Source organism: Macrotis lagotis, chromosome 7 (genome assembly GCF_037893015.1).
Source record: "Macrotis lagotis isolate mMagLag1 chromosome 7, bilby.v1.9.chrom.fasta, whole genome shotgun sequence".
Taxonomy (NCBI): domain Eukaryota; kingdom Metazoa; phylum Chordata; class Mammalia; order Peramelemorphia; family Peramelidae; genus Macrotis; species Macrotis lagotis.
Window position 1 is genome coordinate 185,159,683 of NC_133664.1, and position 17,575 is coordinate 185,177,257.

The 17,575-nt window shown below is 37.0% G+C and overlaps 1 protein-coding gene across 2 annotated transcripts in view; it reads right to left on the reverse strand.

Annotated features, from left to right (window-relative positions):
• The window catches only part of SSPN (sarcospan), a 107,044-nt gene extending 104,422 nt beyond the window's left edge, over nucleotides 1–2,622 (reverse strand). Inside the window, exon 1 of one of the 2 annotated variants that reach the window (XM_074194202.1) lies at nucleotides 2,232–2,622. In XM_074194202.1, the coding sequence (XP_074050303.1) occupies nucleotides 2,232–2,543 (312 nt within the window). In that variant the 5' untranslated portion in view covers nucleotides 2,544–2,622. The remainder of the gene's footprint in view (nucleotides 1–2,231) is intronic. The other variant, XM_074194201.1, reaches the window with a different exon arrangement.
• Between the last annotated feature and the right edge of the window lie 14,953 nt (nucleotides 2,623–17,575).

Sequence of the window (17,575 nt, forward strand, 5' to 3'; positions counted from 1 at the left end):
GCTACCCAAACCTTCAGATCATAGTAGAGAGTTCTGACAAAAGGTAAAATCCACTGCAGAAGGAAATGACAAATCACTCCACCATCTTTGCCAAGAAAATCCCATGAACAGTAGAGGACCTGGTGTGCTGGGGTACATGGGGTCCCAAAGAATCAGACACGACTGAACAACTGAATAACAACACCAATAACCTGTCTGACATTCTCCCTCACATTTTAGCTAATAGTAAAATAAAGTTTCACTTGAAAATAAAGTAGGGATGGTGGAGATTTTCCTCTGATTCAGACCAATCTTAGGAATAGAGGAAGTCTAATGACTTCCATGGACCAGGTATCAGGTGATGCCACTTACAATTTGTTTAGTAATAACTCACTCTTAGAACCTGACTCCTAGGAAAAGTGTACTAATAACTTTCCACCTTCTTCCTTCCTGGAAATTGAGGAGTCGTATCTGCATGAGCATAAGGAAAAGATAATGCTGCAAGGTCTGTTACAAGCATATTTGTTTTGAGGTAACTAACAGTATTCCATCCCAGAGTCATGCTATATTTCTTGCTAAAATACCTTTAAAACAACCTTCTTCACCAGAGAATGAGTATAACGATTATAATATTCTGCTTATTCTTTTGAAAGTATGCCATTTAAAGAATATCACTAGAGACACACATTTTGAAAGAACCAAAGTTAAAAAAAATATTTTACCACATCCATTATAATCCCATGCAATTAATAGCTAAATAAATGATTTTTTTTAAATTATGACAATATTGTTTAAGAAAATTACCTAAATCTTAGAATGCTTTAATGTAACTTTTAAACAGTATGACTTGAATATGATACTAGATATCCTTTCTAATTCTTTTTTTCCAGTTTTTGAGGTCTGAGCTTGTTCTTAGGTATTGCTCAGGGGGGAAAGGGGGACTCAACCTGAGACCTAAAAAGAACCTTAGAAATCATATGATGTCAACTCCTTATTTTAAAATAAAGAAACTGAGTTCCACAGAGGACAGATGACTTGCCAAAAGTTACAAATTTAGTGACAGAACCAAAAGTAGAGTTCATACCTCTATTTGCAGTCTCGTGTATAATATTTTTATATGCTTCCAAAATCCTATAGCAAACACCTTTTTTCTTAGTATTTTAAATAAGTAATGAATTGGATCTACCATGCATATTAATACAAAGTCTCATTTTTAACAGTTGTTTGTAGGAACTATTAGCACCCAGCCAGTGGTAGATTATTTAATAAAGAAACTAGCAATTTATGAATTCAAATCAGCTTCAAAGCAGTGATGATTTGAATCATCTAGATATTTAATCTGTACCTAATAGATCACTTTTAGGTCTCCAAATGAGTCATGTTTCCCTGATCTGGTTTATTAAGACTTTTCAGACTTATGACATACAAAAAATTAATTTATCCATTTAATCTTAACTATTGGTTTAAAAAATAGATTGAAAAATGTGATTAGACAGGACTATGAAGTTAGAAATGAAGACATAATTTAGTCATGCCAGGCATGTGAATTTAAGCAAGACAATTCTCTGATAATGGCTGTGTAGTATTTAGCTCAATACACATGCATAACATACATACAAAGTTCCAAATATATTGTTGTCAGTAATTCCACCCATGATTCATCCTCAGGTCCCTCAATGAAAGGTGACTTTCTTCCTCTGGGCTACAGCATACTTTGGCTTGGACTGACAAGATTTTTAGCAAGCTAACTTGAGGTAACTTCTCAAGTTGGAGGCTTTTTAAAAAAAAATTGAATTGCTACCCACTGTGGAAGATCAGAGTACATTCCTTCTCTGGACCTTCCTCTACTAAATGTTCTTATTAGAATTCTTGTTTTTGCCGCCGTGATCTCCCTCCTTTGCCACTATTATGGAGAGGGGAAAGGAGAACCCCAAACCAACTTGCTTTAGCTGTTGAGAAGGTTCAGGGTGATCAATCGATATGCCCCATTGGATGCCAGTTCCACGCCCAGCTTCCCGGCAGTCTATTCAGGCATCTTGTTGACACTTAAGGAAACTAGGCAGAGTGTGGCCCCCCAGCAGCTTCCCACCGAAAAAGTCAGTCAGGACCAAATCACCAAGCAGGATGCGAGTTAGAGCAGCTCAGAGCTGGGGCAGCGGCAACATGCAAGTTTGGGTTAGTCTGAAATGTACCATGCAAGTCTGCATTCATGGGTGGCAAACGCACTTAGGGAAAACAGACTTTATGCTTACAATGATCCCAGCCCAAAATGGAGTATCTCTGACTAGCAAGGAAGAGCTGACGCCTGCCATAACAAAGCCCACAGCTGTCACAGCGATGCCTAAGGCCAGCTGCAACAGGGCGAGCAGCAGAGGGAAACGGCAGCCACAGCAAGTCCGGGCTTCCTCCTCTCGGCACGCTTTGGGGTCCCCTTTGCCTTTCTTCGGGCCCGGGTGGCTCTGGGCCCCTGAGGCGGTGCCTCGCTCCCCGGTGGGCGCCGGTGGCCCTTGCCTCGGTTTGCCTTGGGGAGCGTTGGGGGCTGATGGCTTCTCGTCCTGACCCATGGCCGGTGGGTGGGTGGGCTGCGGGGCCCCCGGGAGCTCACTGGGCTGGGCGCAGGCCGAGCCGCTCCCGGTATTTGAATCACGGAGGCTGAACAAATATGGAAAACATTTGGAGCCGGCGGTGGGAGCCTCCAAATGCCACAGGGAGCCCGGAGGAGAGGGGGGAATCGAGGGGGATAGCGAACTGCCAACGAGAGGGACGCAGCGCATGTGTGGGGAACCCGGAGCGGCTTACGCTCAGGAGCCAGTGGGGGTCCTAGGAGCCCCCGGGCAGAGTGTGCTGCCTCGGATATGCAATGGGGGAATGGGAGGCTGTGTGTGCGTGTGTGTGTGTGTCTATGTCTGTGTTTGTGTGTCTGTGTGAGTGCGAGAGAGACAGAGAGACAGAGAGAGACAGACAGAGAGAGACAGAGACAGAGACAGAGACAGAGACACACACACACACACACACACACACAGAGAGAGAGAGAGAGAGAGAGAGAGAGAGAGAGAGAATCTGCTGCAGTAGACAGTGAGGGGGGTTTTCTTGTAAAGAGATCCTAGGCATTGGGGAAAAGAGACTGAGAAGAATGAGGAATGTGAAAATCATTGTCGTTTTCAAATCTTTCAAACCTGTTTACTTTTTACAGTGGAGTGATTATGTAAAAAGGATTCTACTTCTGCTTACTTTCTTTAGCATCACTTAGTCCTGTCAGTCTACAAGCATTTATCCAACTCTCCCCAACTTCCAGGTACCCTGCTAAGGGATGGGGATTCAAAGAAAGAATCAAACTAAAAAAACAAACGGACAAATAAAAAAAAAGCATAAGGTCCCTGCCCTCAAAGGATTCATCGAATAGGACAAATTATGTATATTTGTTGCAAAGATTTTGTTTTTCTTTTTCCAATGGGGATAGAGAAAGTGTGTGAGAGAGAAAATAAATGACTAATTGCTTTAAAAAAAAGTATTTCAGTTAATAGGTGATTAATAGGAATCTGGACTTCTGGAAGTAGGGAGTAGGGAGAGGAGATCAAGCAGTTCCAGCACTTTTGTTTTAGTTTTTAAAATGAGACAACTGGTCACTGGCATAATGGAAAGAGCCCTTGATTCAGAGTCAAAACGAATTTTGGCCCCTGTCTTATCCCCAACTTACTGGGTGACCTTGGGAAACCAATGTCTTCCACTGGACTTCAATTTCCTTCTATCTAAAAATGAGGGGTTGGAATGGATGCTCTTTAAATTCCCTTTCAGCCCTGAAACTGAAAAATTAAGGGCAAATGTTGATGCTTTTCTATTCCCTTTTAATGACTAAGAATAATTCTGACTGTATTGCAATGCTTTTGGAATATATTGGAATATTTATTAGGTTCTCTTCTCCACTACTGAATGAAAGAATTTCCTTTATATTCATTCCCCTTTGAGAATATAAGCTCCTTCAGAGTAAGGACAGTTTCATTCCTTGTCTTTGAATCCTCATGTCCTGAGTGGGATTATGTAATAGTAAAAGAAAAAAGAAAGAAAGAAAAAAACAGCTGACCTGAGTCTCAGGAAGAACTAGATTCTTCCTGTCACACTGTAACCCTGTGTAACCCTAGGCAAGGCCCTTAGCCTCTTAGTGACCACTGTAAGACAAGACACCTCTAAAATGTAAGTTGTGGAGGAGATAGCCACCTTCATTGGTACAATAAGTTTCCTCATTGAAAGTTCTCTACAACAATGAAATTATACCCATCTAGGCATATGTATGCATACATACATATACATATCAGTGATTAGCATAGTGATAGACACATAGTAGGTACTAAATAAATTGATTTTGTTTCATTGATTGATGTGTATTATTATATTTTAAACAACTGTAAAACTATTTCATATCTCATAATAAACTACTTCATATCTCCAGAGACTGGACAATATTTTTAAAAACAATTAGAATACTTTGTATTGACCTGATCAACTATATACCATTATCTAAACATTCTTCACAATGTCTCTGTGAGGAATATTATCCTCACTACAAAAGAAGAAGCTGAGTTACAAAGTAGTTCCATAGTTAATCAGTGAAGAAGTAAAAATGGAATCTGGGATTTATGTGGTGCCATTCACTAAATCATAATTCTTGTCATATAACTGTGAGTCAAACATTTAGAGTCAAAGAAAACAAAGACAACAGAGGCATGAGGAAGCATGCAACTGCATCGAGATGGGTATATATTTTTAATACAAATACGAAGAAATAGTCTCATATTTTCTACATTGCTGAGAGGTGGAGAGCAAAAACAATCTCTTCTTGGGAATGTATTTGGAGTTCATCCTAGGTTGAACTCAGGCTTATGACCCTTACAACCTTCAGTTCTCTATTTGTAAAATGAGACTGTTGAGTTAGATGTCTGCTGTAAAAATACTTTGATTCTATGATCTTGGTCTAGCTTCTAATCCTTAACTACCACAGAGTGAATGGGCTTTTGTTCCAAGGTATCTTGTTTTAGAGGAAGAACACTTCTTTCCCAGGGTTGCATGCTTCCATTCCATGTTCCTTCCTGACTCTATTCCTTATATCATAGTCCTACACTGAACTGCTTAATCCTTAGGGTCCTGAAACCCTTATCTCTGCAGTTGCCACCCCAGGCTCCTATTTGCAGTTTGTACATGTGCCATTTCCAAGGCTCCCTCTCCCAATCTCTTCTTTCCCTTCAACCTCCTTGGAAGAAGAAGGGGAGAGATGGTGATGAGGCTAGACTCTTTTAGATGGTCCTTTCTTTCCAGGAGCAGAAATCACACCATTCTGTTGTTTTTGTCTCGGGTTAAAGAATTTTTAGTTACAACTTTATCAGTCAACTTGAGAAAAGATAAACTACCAAAAATCAAGAATCATCTGTTATCATCTTCCTACTCTCTCTCTCTCTCTCTCTCTCTCTCTCTCTCTCTCTCTCTCTCTCTCTCTCTCTCTCTCTCTCTCTCTCTCTCCCTCTCTCTCCCCTTCCTCTCAAATTTATGATAGATCTCCATTTTTTAAAAAAAGCAAAACAATAATACCTCTCAGTAAATCAAGACAAATTTGTTTATTTTAAAAGTAGCTTTGGTGACAAATGAAAATTTCTGAAAATGCTTTTATTTTATTTTGTAGTAATTTACGCCTTTCCTGGAGCACTTAGTCACCAAGTATTTATTAAGATTTTACTATGTTCCAGGTCTTGTATTAAGCTCTAAGGAAAACAATGTTCTTGCCTTCAAAAAGTTTACATTCTTAGGAGGGAGATAATGTACAAATAGATGAGGGTGGGAAATATGACTCCTGGATTGCAGCCTTCCAGATCATTTGACTAATCTCAGTTGAGACCAGTTATTTCAGTGTCTGTATGTGAAGTACAGTATGTTGTAGGTAGTGGTCAGATGAAACAAACTCAAATAAATACAAGCTGGGGTATGAAAAGGACAAAGGAGAACTCATACAAAGTGCTGTAGGAAAATGTGAGGTTTAGGAAAGAGCCCTAAAGGGTGGACAGAAGTGGGGGGTGGGGCAGTAGGATTAAAGAAGACTTCACATAGGCCATAGCATCTCAGGGGAGCTTTGAAAGAAGATTCTTAAAAGAAAAGCTGCTGGGGCGGAAGACATGGGGCACAGTTTGTGATTCAGAGAAGGAATGCGGACTTTGGAAGACAGCTGGTGGTCCAGTTTGGCTAGAATATAGTTTGTATTAATGGGAGCACTATAGACAAAGACTGGAAACTTATTGGAAACAGATTGTGGAGAGCTTTAAACAACAGAATTGAAATTATATAATCACTAAGCCTTTGTCAATAGTGTTTAAAAGATCATAGACAGGGCAGCTAGGTGGCATAGTGGATAAAGCACCAGCCCTGAAGTCAGGAGTACCTGAGTTCAAATCCGGTCTCAGACACTTAATAATTACCTAGCTGTGTGGCCTTGGGCAAGCCACTTAACCCCGTTTGCCTTGCAAAAAAACCCTAAAAAATATCAGAGGACAGGAGAGGTATCACAGGAATGAAGTTATCCAAGTTTTCAAAAGCTGAAAGAAAAAACATAATCAAATGAGTTTGATGTAAATTCTATGCAGATTTCTATAAAGTATTCTTAGATAATAATCTAGAAAAAAATCTAGAAAACATCTAATGGCAAATATCTAAAAAAAGAGGCAATGATCAAGAACAGGTCATGCCAGACTAACCTCATTTCTTTTTTTTACAGGGTTTCTAGCCCAGTATGCCAAGGAAATACTACTTTTAGATATAATTTACCTAGATGTATTTACCTAGTATCTAATGCTATTCTTACAGAAAAAACATATATATAGGCTGAATGATAACATGATTAGATGGATTCAGAGCTAGTTGAATGGGTCAAACTCAGAGTGAATGGTTTGCTGTCAATTTGGCAGGTTTCCAGAAGAGTACTCTAAAATCTGTGTTTGACCCTGTTTTGTTCGACATTTTTATCAATGAAAGTAAAGGCATTTTGCAAATAAGCTGGATAGCATGCTTATCAAATTTGCAGCTGGCACAAAGTTGGTAGCGGTAAATTAACACAGAATCAGGGTACTGAAAGATCTTAATCTAAAAGATGAGAGGGAACCTCATAAATGAAATTTAATAGGATAAATGTAAAATCTTACTCTATATGATCTATAGAAAGAGAAGATGGAGAAGGCATAGTTAGAAAGTAATTTATTTGAAAAAGCTCTGAGAAGTTTAGTGAACTGCAAACTCAATGTGAAAAAATAGTGTGAAATGGGAGTCAAAAAGACTAATGCAAACTTGTGATGCACAGTTACCGTGGTCAGTTCTATCTATACCATAATCTATATATAACATATCATAGGAATGAAAACTTGGAGAATATCTTAATATGGGCAACTAAGAGAGTAAATGATCTAAAATCATTATCACCTGAGAATAAATTTAAAGGATTTGGGATTTTCAACCTGGAAAAGATAAAAACTATTGGGAAGGGGCATCATGTGTTAAATTATTTCATAGACTTCTAGGAAAATTCAAAATGGTCAATTTAGGTTTGATGTTGGGAAAAATTAGAGCTATTCAAAAGTGGAAGGGTCTGTCTTGAGAGGGAGTTGTCTCCCCATCATTGGAGGTCTAAAACAGGGGCATTATATTTATTTGTTTAGTATGTGGTAGTGTGGTTTCCTTTTTTGGCATAGTTTGGGCTAAATGACCACTGAAGTCTCTTAGAACTCTAAACTCCTGTGATTTTGTGAGAAACTAAAGAAATTTGATTTTATTCTAGAGGCAATAATAGGAAATCAATAGTTCAGATATATAGCTAAATAAGGTTGTTTTGGCATCTGTATAACCAGTAGATTGAAGAAGAGAGTGCCAAAAGGGAAGATCAATTAGATGGCAATTTCAATTGTTCAGGAAAGAGACTACAGCATTGGCAATTTGAATGGAGAGGATGGGACAGGAATAAAAATGTGATGGAGGAAGGATCTATAGAGTTTAGAAATTTATTAGGCAAAGGTATAGGAGAAAGAGAAGAATTAAAGGTTACTCTCAGGTAATTAACCTTGGGGATTGGGAAGGTGATGTACATAGGGAAGAAATATAAAAATTTTAAGGAAGGGTATATTTACAAGTTGAGTTTTATTTGAAACCTTTCTTTAAGGTTCTGATAGAAGATTGAGATAGAAATGACTAGCAGGCACTTGATCATGTGGGCCTGGAATTCAGGAGAAAAAATGAGATAAAAGTTAGATATATAGATATTGGAGTCATCTTTGTAGAGATGATAATTGAAACTATAAGAGTGAATTAAATAAATAGAGGAGAGAGAAGGGAATATGGCTTTCAGTAATTCCCATGTTTAGAGAACAATAGATGGATAAGAATTCAGCAACATATATTGAGAAAGAGTGACAATATGGAGAGCATGAAAATAAGGAAAAAGCACCGACTTGAAAACCAAGGGAGGATGGAATGATATGTGTAAAATGGAAGTCGGAGAATATTTGGACTGAGGGAAGGTCTTTGTGTTTAAAAGTTAATAGATCCAGGAGGTAGCTAGTTGGCACAGTGGCTAAAGCACTGGCCTGGGAGTCAGTAGGACCTGAGTTCAAATCCAACCTCAGACACTTAAAAATGCCAAGCTGTATGACCTTGGGCAAGTTATTCTTAACCCCATTGCCTTAAATAAATAAAAAAAATTAATAGCATCAATGATTAAAACTTGCACATAGAAACACATAGTTTCTAAATTAAAGTAAACTTTTGTTAATCTTTGAGAGAACAATTTCAGTAGAGTGGTAGAATCAATCCAGATTTCAAGGAATTGAGAAGTGGTGAGTAGATATAGACAATGGATAGCTTATCAGTCATTAGACAATGAAAGGGAGAAGAAAAATAGATTGTCACTTTAGAGTTTTTTAAAAGATGGAGGTGACCTCTTCATGTTTGTAGGCAGTGAAGTGAGAGCCAATAGAGAATAAGAGATGGAAAATGAATGGGAAACCCTGACAATGTTACACATAGCAATAAAAAATCTATTCTTTTTTTTATTTAGGATTTTGCAAGGCAAGTGGGGTTAAATGGCTTGCCCAAGGTCACACAGCTAGGTAATTATTAAGTGTCTGAGTCCGGATTTGAACTCAGGTCCTCATGACTACAGGGCTGGTGCTCTATCCACTGTACCACCTAGCTGCCCCTAAAAAATTTATTCTTAAAAACAAAAATGAATAAGAGAAGGAAGAAAGGATGAATTGGACAAACTTCCAGAGATCTGGATGGAAATGAACTTACATAAGACTTTTCTTAAGTAGCAGCAGTAACTATCCTCCATGTGTGTGGAGGTGGATTTTTGTTCTGGCTCCTCCTATTAGAACACATGTTCTTAGCCTTTGCTTAAGCATACAAGACTTCTCCTTCATCCTTGTGATCAGTGGACTCAGAGCTAAAAAACTTGTGCTAATTTTAGTACTCATGAGAACTTTCCCTAGGACTTCTGGTATGTAGGAGGGAAGGATTTTCCTCCCTTTCCCAAGGGTAGCCATGGCAATTTCATTTATGGAAATGAGGACTTTTAGTCAACCCAAGACTAAGGACTAAGGTCTCTGGCTGTTTTGTTTGTTTTTGTTTTTGTTCTTTTTCTTTATTTTGTGTTTCTTTTGAAATCACTATGGCTTTGATAAACCATCTTTGCTTTTCTCTGAACTGCATCCATGCCATCTCAAAGGTACACCTCTGCTTCTTCCTGTTCTCTTTTATGTGTTGTCTTCCTCCATATGATTGTAAACTCCTTGAGGACAGGGACTACCTTAATGGATTATATTTGTATCTCCCAGTGCTTAAAAAGTCTCTCTCTCTCTCTCTCTCTCTCTCTCTCTCTCTCTCTCTCTCTCTCTCTCTCTTTCTCTTCTCTTCTCTTCTCTTCTCTTCTCTTCTCTTCTCTTCTCTTCTCTTCTCTTCTCTTCTCTTCTCTTCTCTCTCTCTCTCTCTCTCTCTCTCTCTCTCTCTCTCTCTCTCTCTCTCTCTCTCTCACTGTTTAAGCACTAATATGTAGAAGGATGTTTCCCAGTCATGATGAACTTGAAATTTCAGGAGCTCCAGAATCAAGTGTATGAATTGCCATCCAGAGATGATTCCAACAACTTCAGTACTTCTCAGGGGAGAAAAACACCACCAGTTGATGGATTTTGCAAAGGAAAGACTAAAATGCAAGCCTTGTATTGCATACTAATAGGCTTGGATGCATATTTTGCACAGGCAGTACAGATCAAAGGTGAAAGTAATGTCCATAAAGTCTTCCATATTTTATATATTTTAAATTTATGATAAAGTCATTTGTGGCATTTCTTTTGTGGTAGAGGGAATAAATAGCTTGGCATGGTAACACATGCCTGAAATCTCTCCTAGTAGAAGAGAATTATGCTAGTGGATCACTGAAATTTGAGAGTTCTAAGCCACTGAGAGGCTAACACCAATCAAGTGGCCACATTCTCTGGTACAATCCTGGTGAACCTCAGGAAATGGAAGGCCAACAGACTGGGTGAACCAATCCTGATTGGAAAAAGGGAATGGATCAAAGCATCTAAGCTAATATGCATTGGGATTGGACTTGTGAGTGGTTGCTGCACTTGTAGTCAGGGAAATGAGGAGGAAGAAGAGGAGGAGGGAGGGGAAAAAAGGAGAAGGAAGAAAAGAAAGAAGGAAGAGAGGGAAAGAAAGAAGGCAAGAAAGAAAAAGGAAGGAAGGAAAGAAGGTGAGAAGAAAAGAAGAAAGGAAGAAAAGAAGGAAAAAATCAAGGAAGGGAAAGATAAATAGCTACCCTGTACCTAATATTTGTACACTGATTATAGTTTTCAAGAAATTACCCTGTTAAAACCTTTTAGGGGAGACCTTAGATATGAGCATATTTAAACTTTGCTTAAGATATTTTTCCTGGAACTGCAAGGATCATAATGAACCAGGGAGCATGAGGGAAAAGAAAGCTTATTAGTTTTTTTTAATAGGACAGGGTCTCCCTGGACTGGACCTGGGTCAACTTGAATCTGGAGCACTTTGTTGAGCTGCCAGTAACATCCTGGAAGTTTGTCCAGGTTTTGAAGGATTGATTCCAAATCACCCCATGTGCTACAACCACATTTGTGGTTCATTTGAATTTAATTTCTTTTTTACTTAGACTTCTGGTCTAACTGTCAGATGAGGTTGGAAATTCATGTGGAATGCTCTATGATTTTGTAGAGATATATTGTCGAAAAGAGTTACAAACTCAAAGAAATCATGTCTAGATTTCTATCTAGATGTCTCATGAATTGGAAAGGAGCTATTGTTGAAAGGTATGAGTATTTATGAGTTGAAGAGATTCATGGTAGAAAGTGTCTTCTGGCAAAGTTCAGTTTCTTACTAGAAGAATGAAAATGTGACTTCAGTCACTTCCTAATCCCCTATCCAGTCTTTAGTCTTTATTTTAGTATTTATTTTCGGAGCTCAACTGGGACTAGTCTTTGATCTGAAGGAGAACATTGATTTTATTTCCTTCCCTTTAAATTTTTGTAGTCTTGTTTGCTTTAGTTCTAAGTTTTTTCTTTCCAAATTGCTTTGGGTTGGAGGGTTTGAACAGGCATTTCCAAGTGCCAGGCAGATGGTAGCTTTTGACAGCCTTGTAAAATGTTGCTTGCTTGTTGAATTTGTATAACCCTACATTTGGAGATAATTGTAATTTCTAAATCCACCAGCTAGGGTAGGCTTGGGATCTGACAAAAGATTGTAAATTTGGGGATTGTCTAAGAACTGTGCTTAATGGACTGCTGGGATTCATTGTCTAGCAATCAGAAGATGATTAAAAGTAGTGCCACGTGGATGTTCTGAGACTATTTTTTTGTACACAGCACTGGGGGGAGACATTCAAAAAGACAATGCTTGAAATTTTCCAGGTCTACACAGAATTATCCAGAAGTGGGAATATTGAGAAATATGCTAAAAGTACCATAGTTAATTTGCTGGGGTCAGCAAACATTTAATTGAGGATAGAATGTGGTGGTGGCCAGTACATGGAGCATATATTGAAAAGAGCTGATTTTCTGACCTTTCTGGTAAGTCACACATACTTTCTAAAATATATAGGTGACAGCAGCTTCTGATAGGTTACTTGGTTGCCATGTCTTGGATTGGGGTGTGACAGTAAATTGCCAACTGAGTCAAGAAGTTATCCATTCAGTAATGCAGTGTATTCTAAAAGGACTAATTCTCCACTTCTTTGTCTCTTCTTTTCTTTTAAGCATGGTATTTGAGTCTTTTAGAGTTCTATTTTGGCCAGTAAAAAGAGAAATGATCTTTCTGTCCCTTCCACCTTTCTAAAACCAGTAATGGAAGTGAAATACCCCAGTAGCAAGAGCATGAGATAAGACCTCAATCCTTGGCTGCCTCTTCTGTTTTGTGTTTCTTTCCCTGAGTTCAAGTGATTGAAAAGTGAACTTGAGAGATGCACATTTCCCAGCCCTGGCACCCAACCCATGAGTATGATAATTTGAGACTTCTTGGATACTGATTGGTAGTGGGAGGTGCTTCCTGGAATTGTGCTGCTTCTCAGAGGAGGTGATGACTCCTGAAAAAAATCATCTTGGCACCTAAAATATCATGCCTTGCCTGGACTGATCAGAATATCTGTACCTTAAAAAACTATAGAGACAATGAAAGCTGAAATGAAAACACAAAAAATCCACAAAAGATATAGATACTTAAAGTATAAATAACAGATACTTAAAATATGCAAAAGTTATTAGTCATTTCTGTTATTCTCTTCTAACAGATAGGAGAGAGTTGTGGCACTGCTGAATCGATTACAAAGTATCCATACTTTTATTAAAGCAATCTTTTGCATCTTAAATATTTCTTTTCTGGTGGAGGAAATATATTATATACATGTATATGTATATATATATATATATATATATATATATATAATACTTATTTTGCCCATTGAGTACTATTTGTAGAAGGGAATTTGCTAATCCCTTTTGAGGAGACTCTAAATGCTAGTCAATTTTATTTGAGAGATATTTTTACCTGAGTCTTGAAGATGAGGACATAACTCTGATCCCCTCTCATTGAGGTCCAAATATATGAAACTCTAGAGTTAGGGTCCTTGGTGGGAGAGGGAGCTCCTAGAATCATAAGAACATTATTTGCATGCATATATAATGAGATTTGATTTTTGAACTGGCTGGTTAAGACATTAGAAACTGAATTTGTAGGGTTCCAGCTGGATTAGGGTTCCCTAGGGGTGAATGACCCAATTCCCAGCTAATTGTTTTAATCTGATTACAGTTACTTATTTTATACTTCATTCTCTAAATCATGAATTATTAGTTTAGGCAACATTCACATTACTTCCTGACAGGGGTGAAAATGACAATAGCAAAAACTATGGTACATGGTAGAACATACTGTTTTTGTTGTTCATTTGTGTCCAAATCTTCAGGATCCCCATGGACAGGCCCTTTTATCCTCCACTATCTGTTGAAGTCCATCCAAGTTCATGCTTGTGGGTTTTTATTTATTTTTATTTTTTCATCCATATGTACATGTATATTTTTAAGTTACAAAATTTCCTTCCAAATTCCCTTCCCACCTCCCTCCCTCCCTTCAGCAATGAACAGTCAGGTTAGCACTGTATATGCATATATTTGATAAACATGTTTATAGATTAGTCACTTTTGGTATGAGGAATTAGGATTAAGGGAAAGAGATAATTTTTATAAAGCATTTATCAGATTCTGAAGGATTGTGTTATTTTGTTTTGTTTTTCTTCCTTGGGATGGAAATAACATTGTCCATAACTGGTCTAATACAATTGTCCTAGCTCTGAACTGCTGAGAAGAGATGCTTCCATCAAGGCTGTTCATCTCACAATGTTGTTGTTAATGTGTAGATTGTTCTCTTGATTCTGCTTCCTTTGCTCAGCTTAAGATCCTGTAACTCATTCCATGCTTCTCTAGAGTCTGACCATTTATAGGTTTGCCTTTTTTTTTTGCAAGGCAATGGGGTTAAGTGGCTTGCCCAAGGGCACACAGCTAGGTAATTATTAAGTGTCTGGGACCAGATTTGAACTCAAGTACTCCTGACTCCAAGGCCAATGCTCTATCCACTGCGCCACTTAGCCGCCCCCATTATGGTTTCTTAAGGAACAATAATATTCCACAGTATTCATGTACCATAACTTATTTAGACATTCCCCAATTGATAGGCATTCCCTCAATTTCCAATTGTTTACCACTACACAAAGAGCTGTTATGAATATTTTGGAATATGTGGGACTTTTCCTATTTTTTATTTCTTCTAGATTATAGGTCTAGAATTAGAATTGCTGAGTCAAAGGAAATGAACATTTTTATTGCTCTTTGGGCATAGTTCCAGAATGGTTGAATCCATTCACAACTCCACCAGCAATGCATTGATGTCCCAATCCTCCCACAACCTCTCCAGCATTGATCATTTTCCCTTTTTCTCATCTTGGCCAATCTGATAGGTGTGAGTTGATACCTTCTAGTTGTTTTAATTTGCATTTCTGTAATCAATGATGATTTGGAGCATTTTTTCATATGTTATATAGCCTTAGTTTCTTCATTTGAAAACTGTCCATTAATATCCTTTGACCATTTATCAACATGACTTGAAACTTTATAAATTTGATGCAATTCTTTATATATTTTAGAACTGAGACCTTTATCAGAACTCTTAGTTGTGAAGATTGTTCCCCAGTTTCTGCTTTCCTTCTGATTTTGGCAGCATTGATTTTAAAAGTACAAAATGTTTTTTTACTTAATATAGTTAAAATCATTCTTTTTTTTTAGGTTTTTGCTAGGTAAATGGGGTTAAGTGGCTTGCCCAAGGCCACACAGCTAGGTAATTATTACGTGTCTGAGACTGGATTTGAAGCCAAGTACTCCTGACTCCAGGGCCGGTGCTTTATCCACTGTGCCACCTAGCCACCCCAAATCATTCATTTTTGCAGTTTATAATGTACTCTAATTCTTGTTTGATCATAAATTTATCTCTTTTCCATAGATCTGAAGGATAGAGTATTTCTTGGTCTATTTATTTATGGTGTTGCCCTTTATGTCTAAATCTTATACCCATTTTGACCTTTGGTTTAGGGAGTAAGATGTGGGTCTATGCCAAGTTTTTGCCATACTATTTATGCCGAGTTTTTGCCATACTGTTTTCCAGTTTTCCCAATAATTTTTGTCAAATAGTGAGCTCTCATCCCAGAAGCTGAAGTCTTTGGGTTTGTCAAACAGTGGATTGCTGTAGTCATTTGTTGCAGCTTCTTTTGAAGCTATTCTAATCCAATGAACTCTATTTCTTAACCAGTACCAGGCAGTTTTGATGACTGCTGCTTAATAGTATAATTTTAGATCTGGTAGAGTTAGGCCACCTTCCTTTACATTTTTTTCATCAGTTGCCTTGCTATTTTTGACCTTTTGCTGCTCCAGATGAAGTTTGTTACTATTTTTCTAGCTTTGTAAAATAGTTATTTGGTAGTTTGATTGGTATGGCATTGAATGAGTAATTTAATTTGGGTAGAATTATCATTTTAATTATATTAGCTCGACATAACCATGAGTAATTTTTTCCAATTATTTTTCCAATTATTTAGATCTGACTTTATTTGGGTGAGAAGTGCTTTATAATTGTGTTCATACAATAATTGTGCTTCATAATTGTGTTCTGGTTTTGTCTTGGGAGGTAGATTCTCAAGTATTTAATGTTGTCTATAGTTACTTTAAATGGAATTTTTCTATCTCTTGCTCTTGGGCTTGGTTTTTCATATATATATATATATATATATATATATATATATATATATAAATGCTTAATATTTGTGTGGGTTTATTTTATATACTGCTACTTTGCTGAATTTGTTAATTGTTTCAAGGAGTTTTTAGATAATTTTCTTGGGTTCTTTAAGTTTACATACCTTTATATCATCTGCAGAGTGAAAGCTTTGCTTCCTCATTACCAAAACTGATTCCAACAATTTCTCTTTCTTCTCTTATTGCTACAGCTTGCATTTCTAATACTATATTGGTTAGTAATGGTGATTATGGGCATCCTTGTTTCACTCCTGATTTTATTGGAAATTCTCTGAGTTTATTAGCATTACATAAAATATTTGTTGATGGTTTTAGATAGATACTATTTATTATTTTAAGGAAAACTCTATTTATTCCTAAACTTTTTTAGTGGTTTTTAATAAGGATGGATGTTGTATTTTATCAAAGGCTTTTTTTCAGCATCTATTGAGATAATCATATGATTTCTTTGTTTTTGCTGTTGATATATTCAATTATGTTGAGTATTTTCCTAATATTGACTCATCCCTGCTTACTTGAAATAAATCCTACCTGACCATGGAGTATTATCCTAGTAATAACTTGCTGTAGATCTCATTGCTAAAATTTTATTTAAGATTTATTTAAGATCAATATTCAATTTTGTTTTATTCATGATATTATCTATCCAGCTTATTTTCAGTCATCCTCTTTTCCTTTTGCCTTCAGTATTTCCCAACTTTTTCAGTGAGCCCTATCTTCTGACTGGCCGAAGTATTTCAGCTTCAGCTCTAGTATTTAATCTTCCAGTGAATTAATTTCTTTAAAGTATTGACTGATTAAAGTATTGATTGACTCCTTGCTGTCCTTGCTCAAAAGTCTTCTCTAGCCCCACAATGTGAAAGTCTCAATTCTACAGCTCTCAACTTTCCTTATAGTCCAACTCTCATAGTCATACATTGCTACTAGAAAAGTGATAGCTTAGGTCCATGTCAAATGGTCAGTGATAGAAAGAAACTAATCTACCAAGCAAAAAAAAAAGATATGGCAAATATGGAAGATTTTGTGAGAAAATCTAACATACAGGAAATACATGCTGAGAAAACATCGATTTAAATAGTTTAACAGAATTCTTCAAGATTTATAAAGGTTCTTCATGCTTAATGAATGACACCAATGTTTTTATAGGTTAGATCATAACCTCCAAATATATGCTACTTTAAAAAAAACAAAGAAGAAACAGTGTCCTCAGATGTGGTAGGCTAATCGCAACTCAGGACTGTCCTTTTTTCCAATTAAATTTAGCTGTCTAGTAATTTTTAAAAGATCTTAAATAGTTTATTTTGAGGGAAAATTAACTAAAATTTTAGTTCTTCATCATTATTATCTAAAACTGTCTTGAACTTATGTTGTTTTGAAACATTTAACCTTTAGAGATATAGGCCAGAGAAATTTAGGAGTCCTTTGAAACAAGTTTCTTTAGGAAATGCATCCAGCAAGCCATAATACTTCTAAAGGGTTTAAAATAATCAAAGGTCTGATGAGTTTTGCAAACTCTGCAGGCTCCAAGTGCCAAGTGTATTTTTGATAGTAATACCAATTCACATTTAATCCTTTTAATATCTGCAACTTCCTTCTCAATATCCTAGTGAAGTAACTGATGTAAGTACATTCACATCCATTTTGTAGATGTAGTAGATGAACCTTGATTAATTCATTTGCCAAGGTTATGCTACAATTAAGTGGAA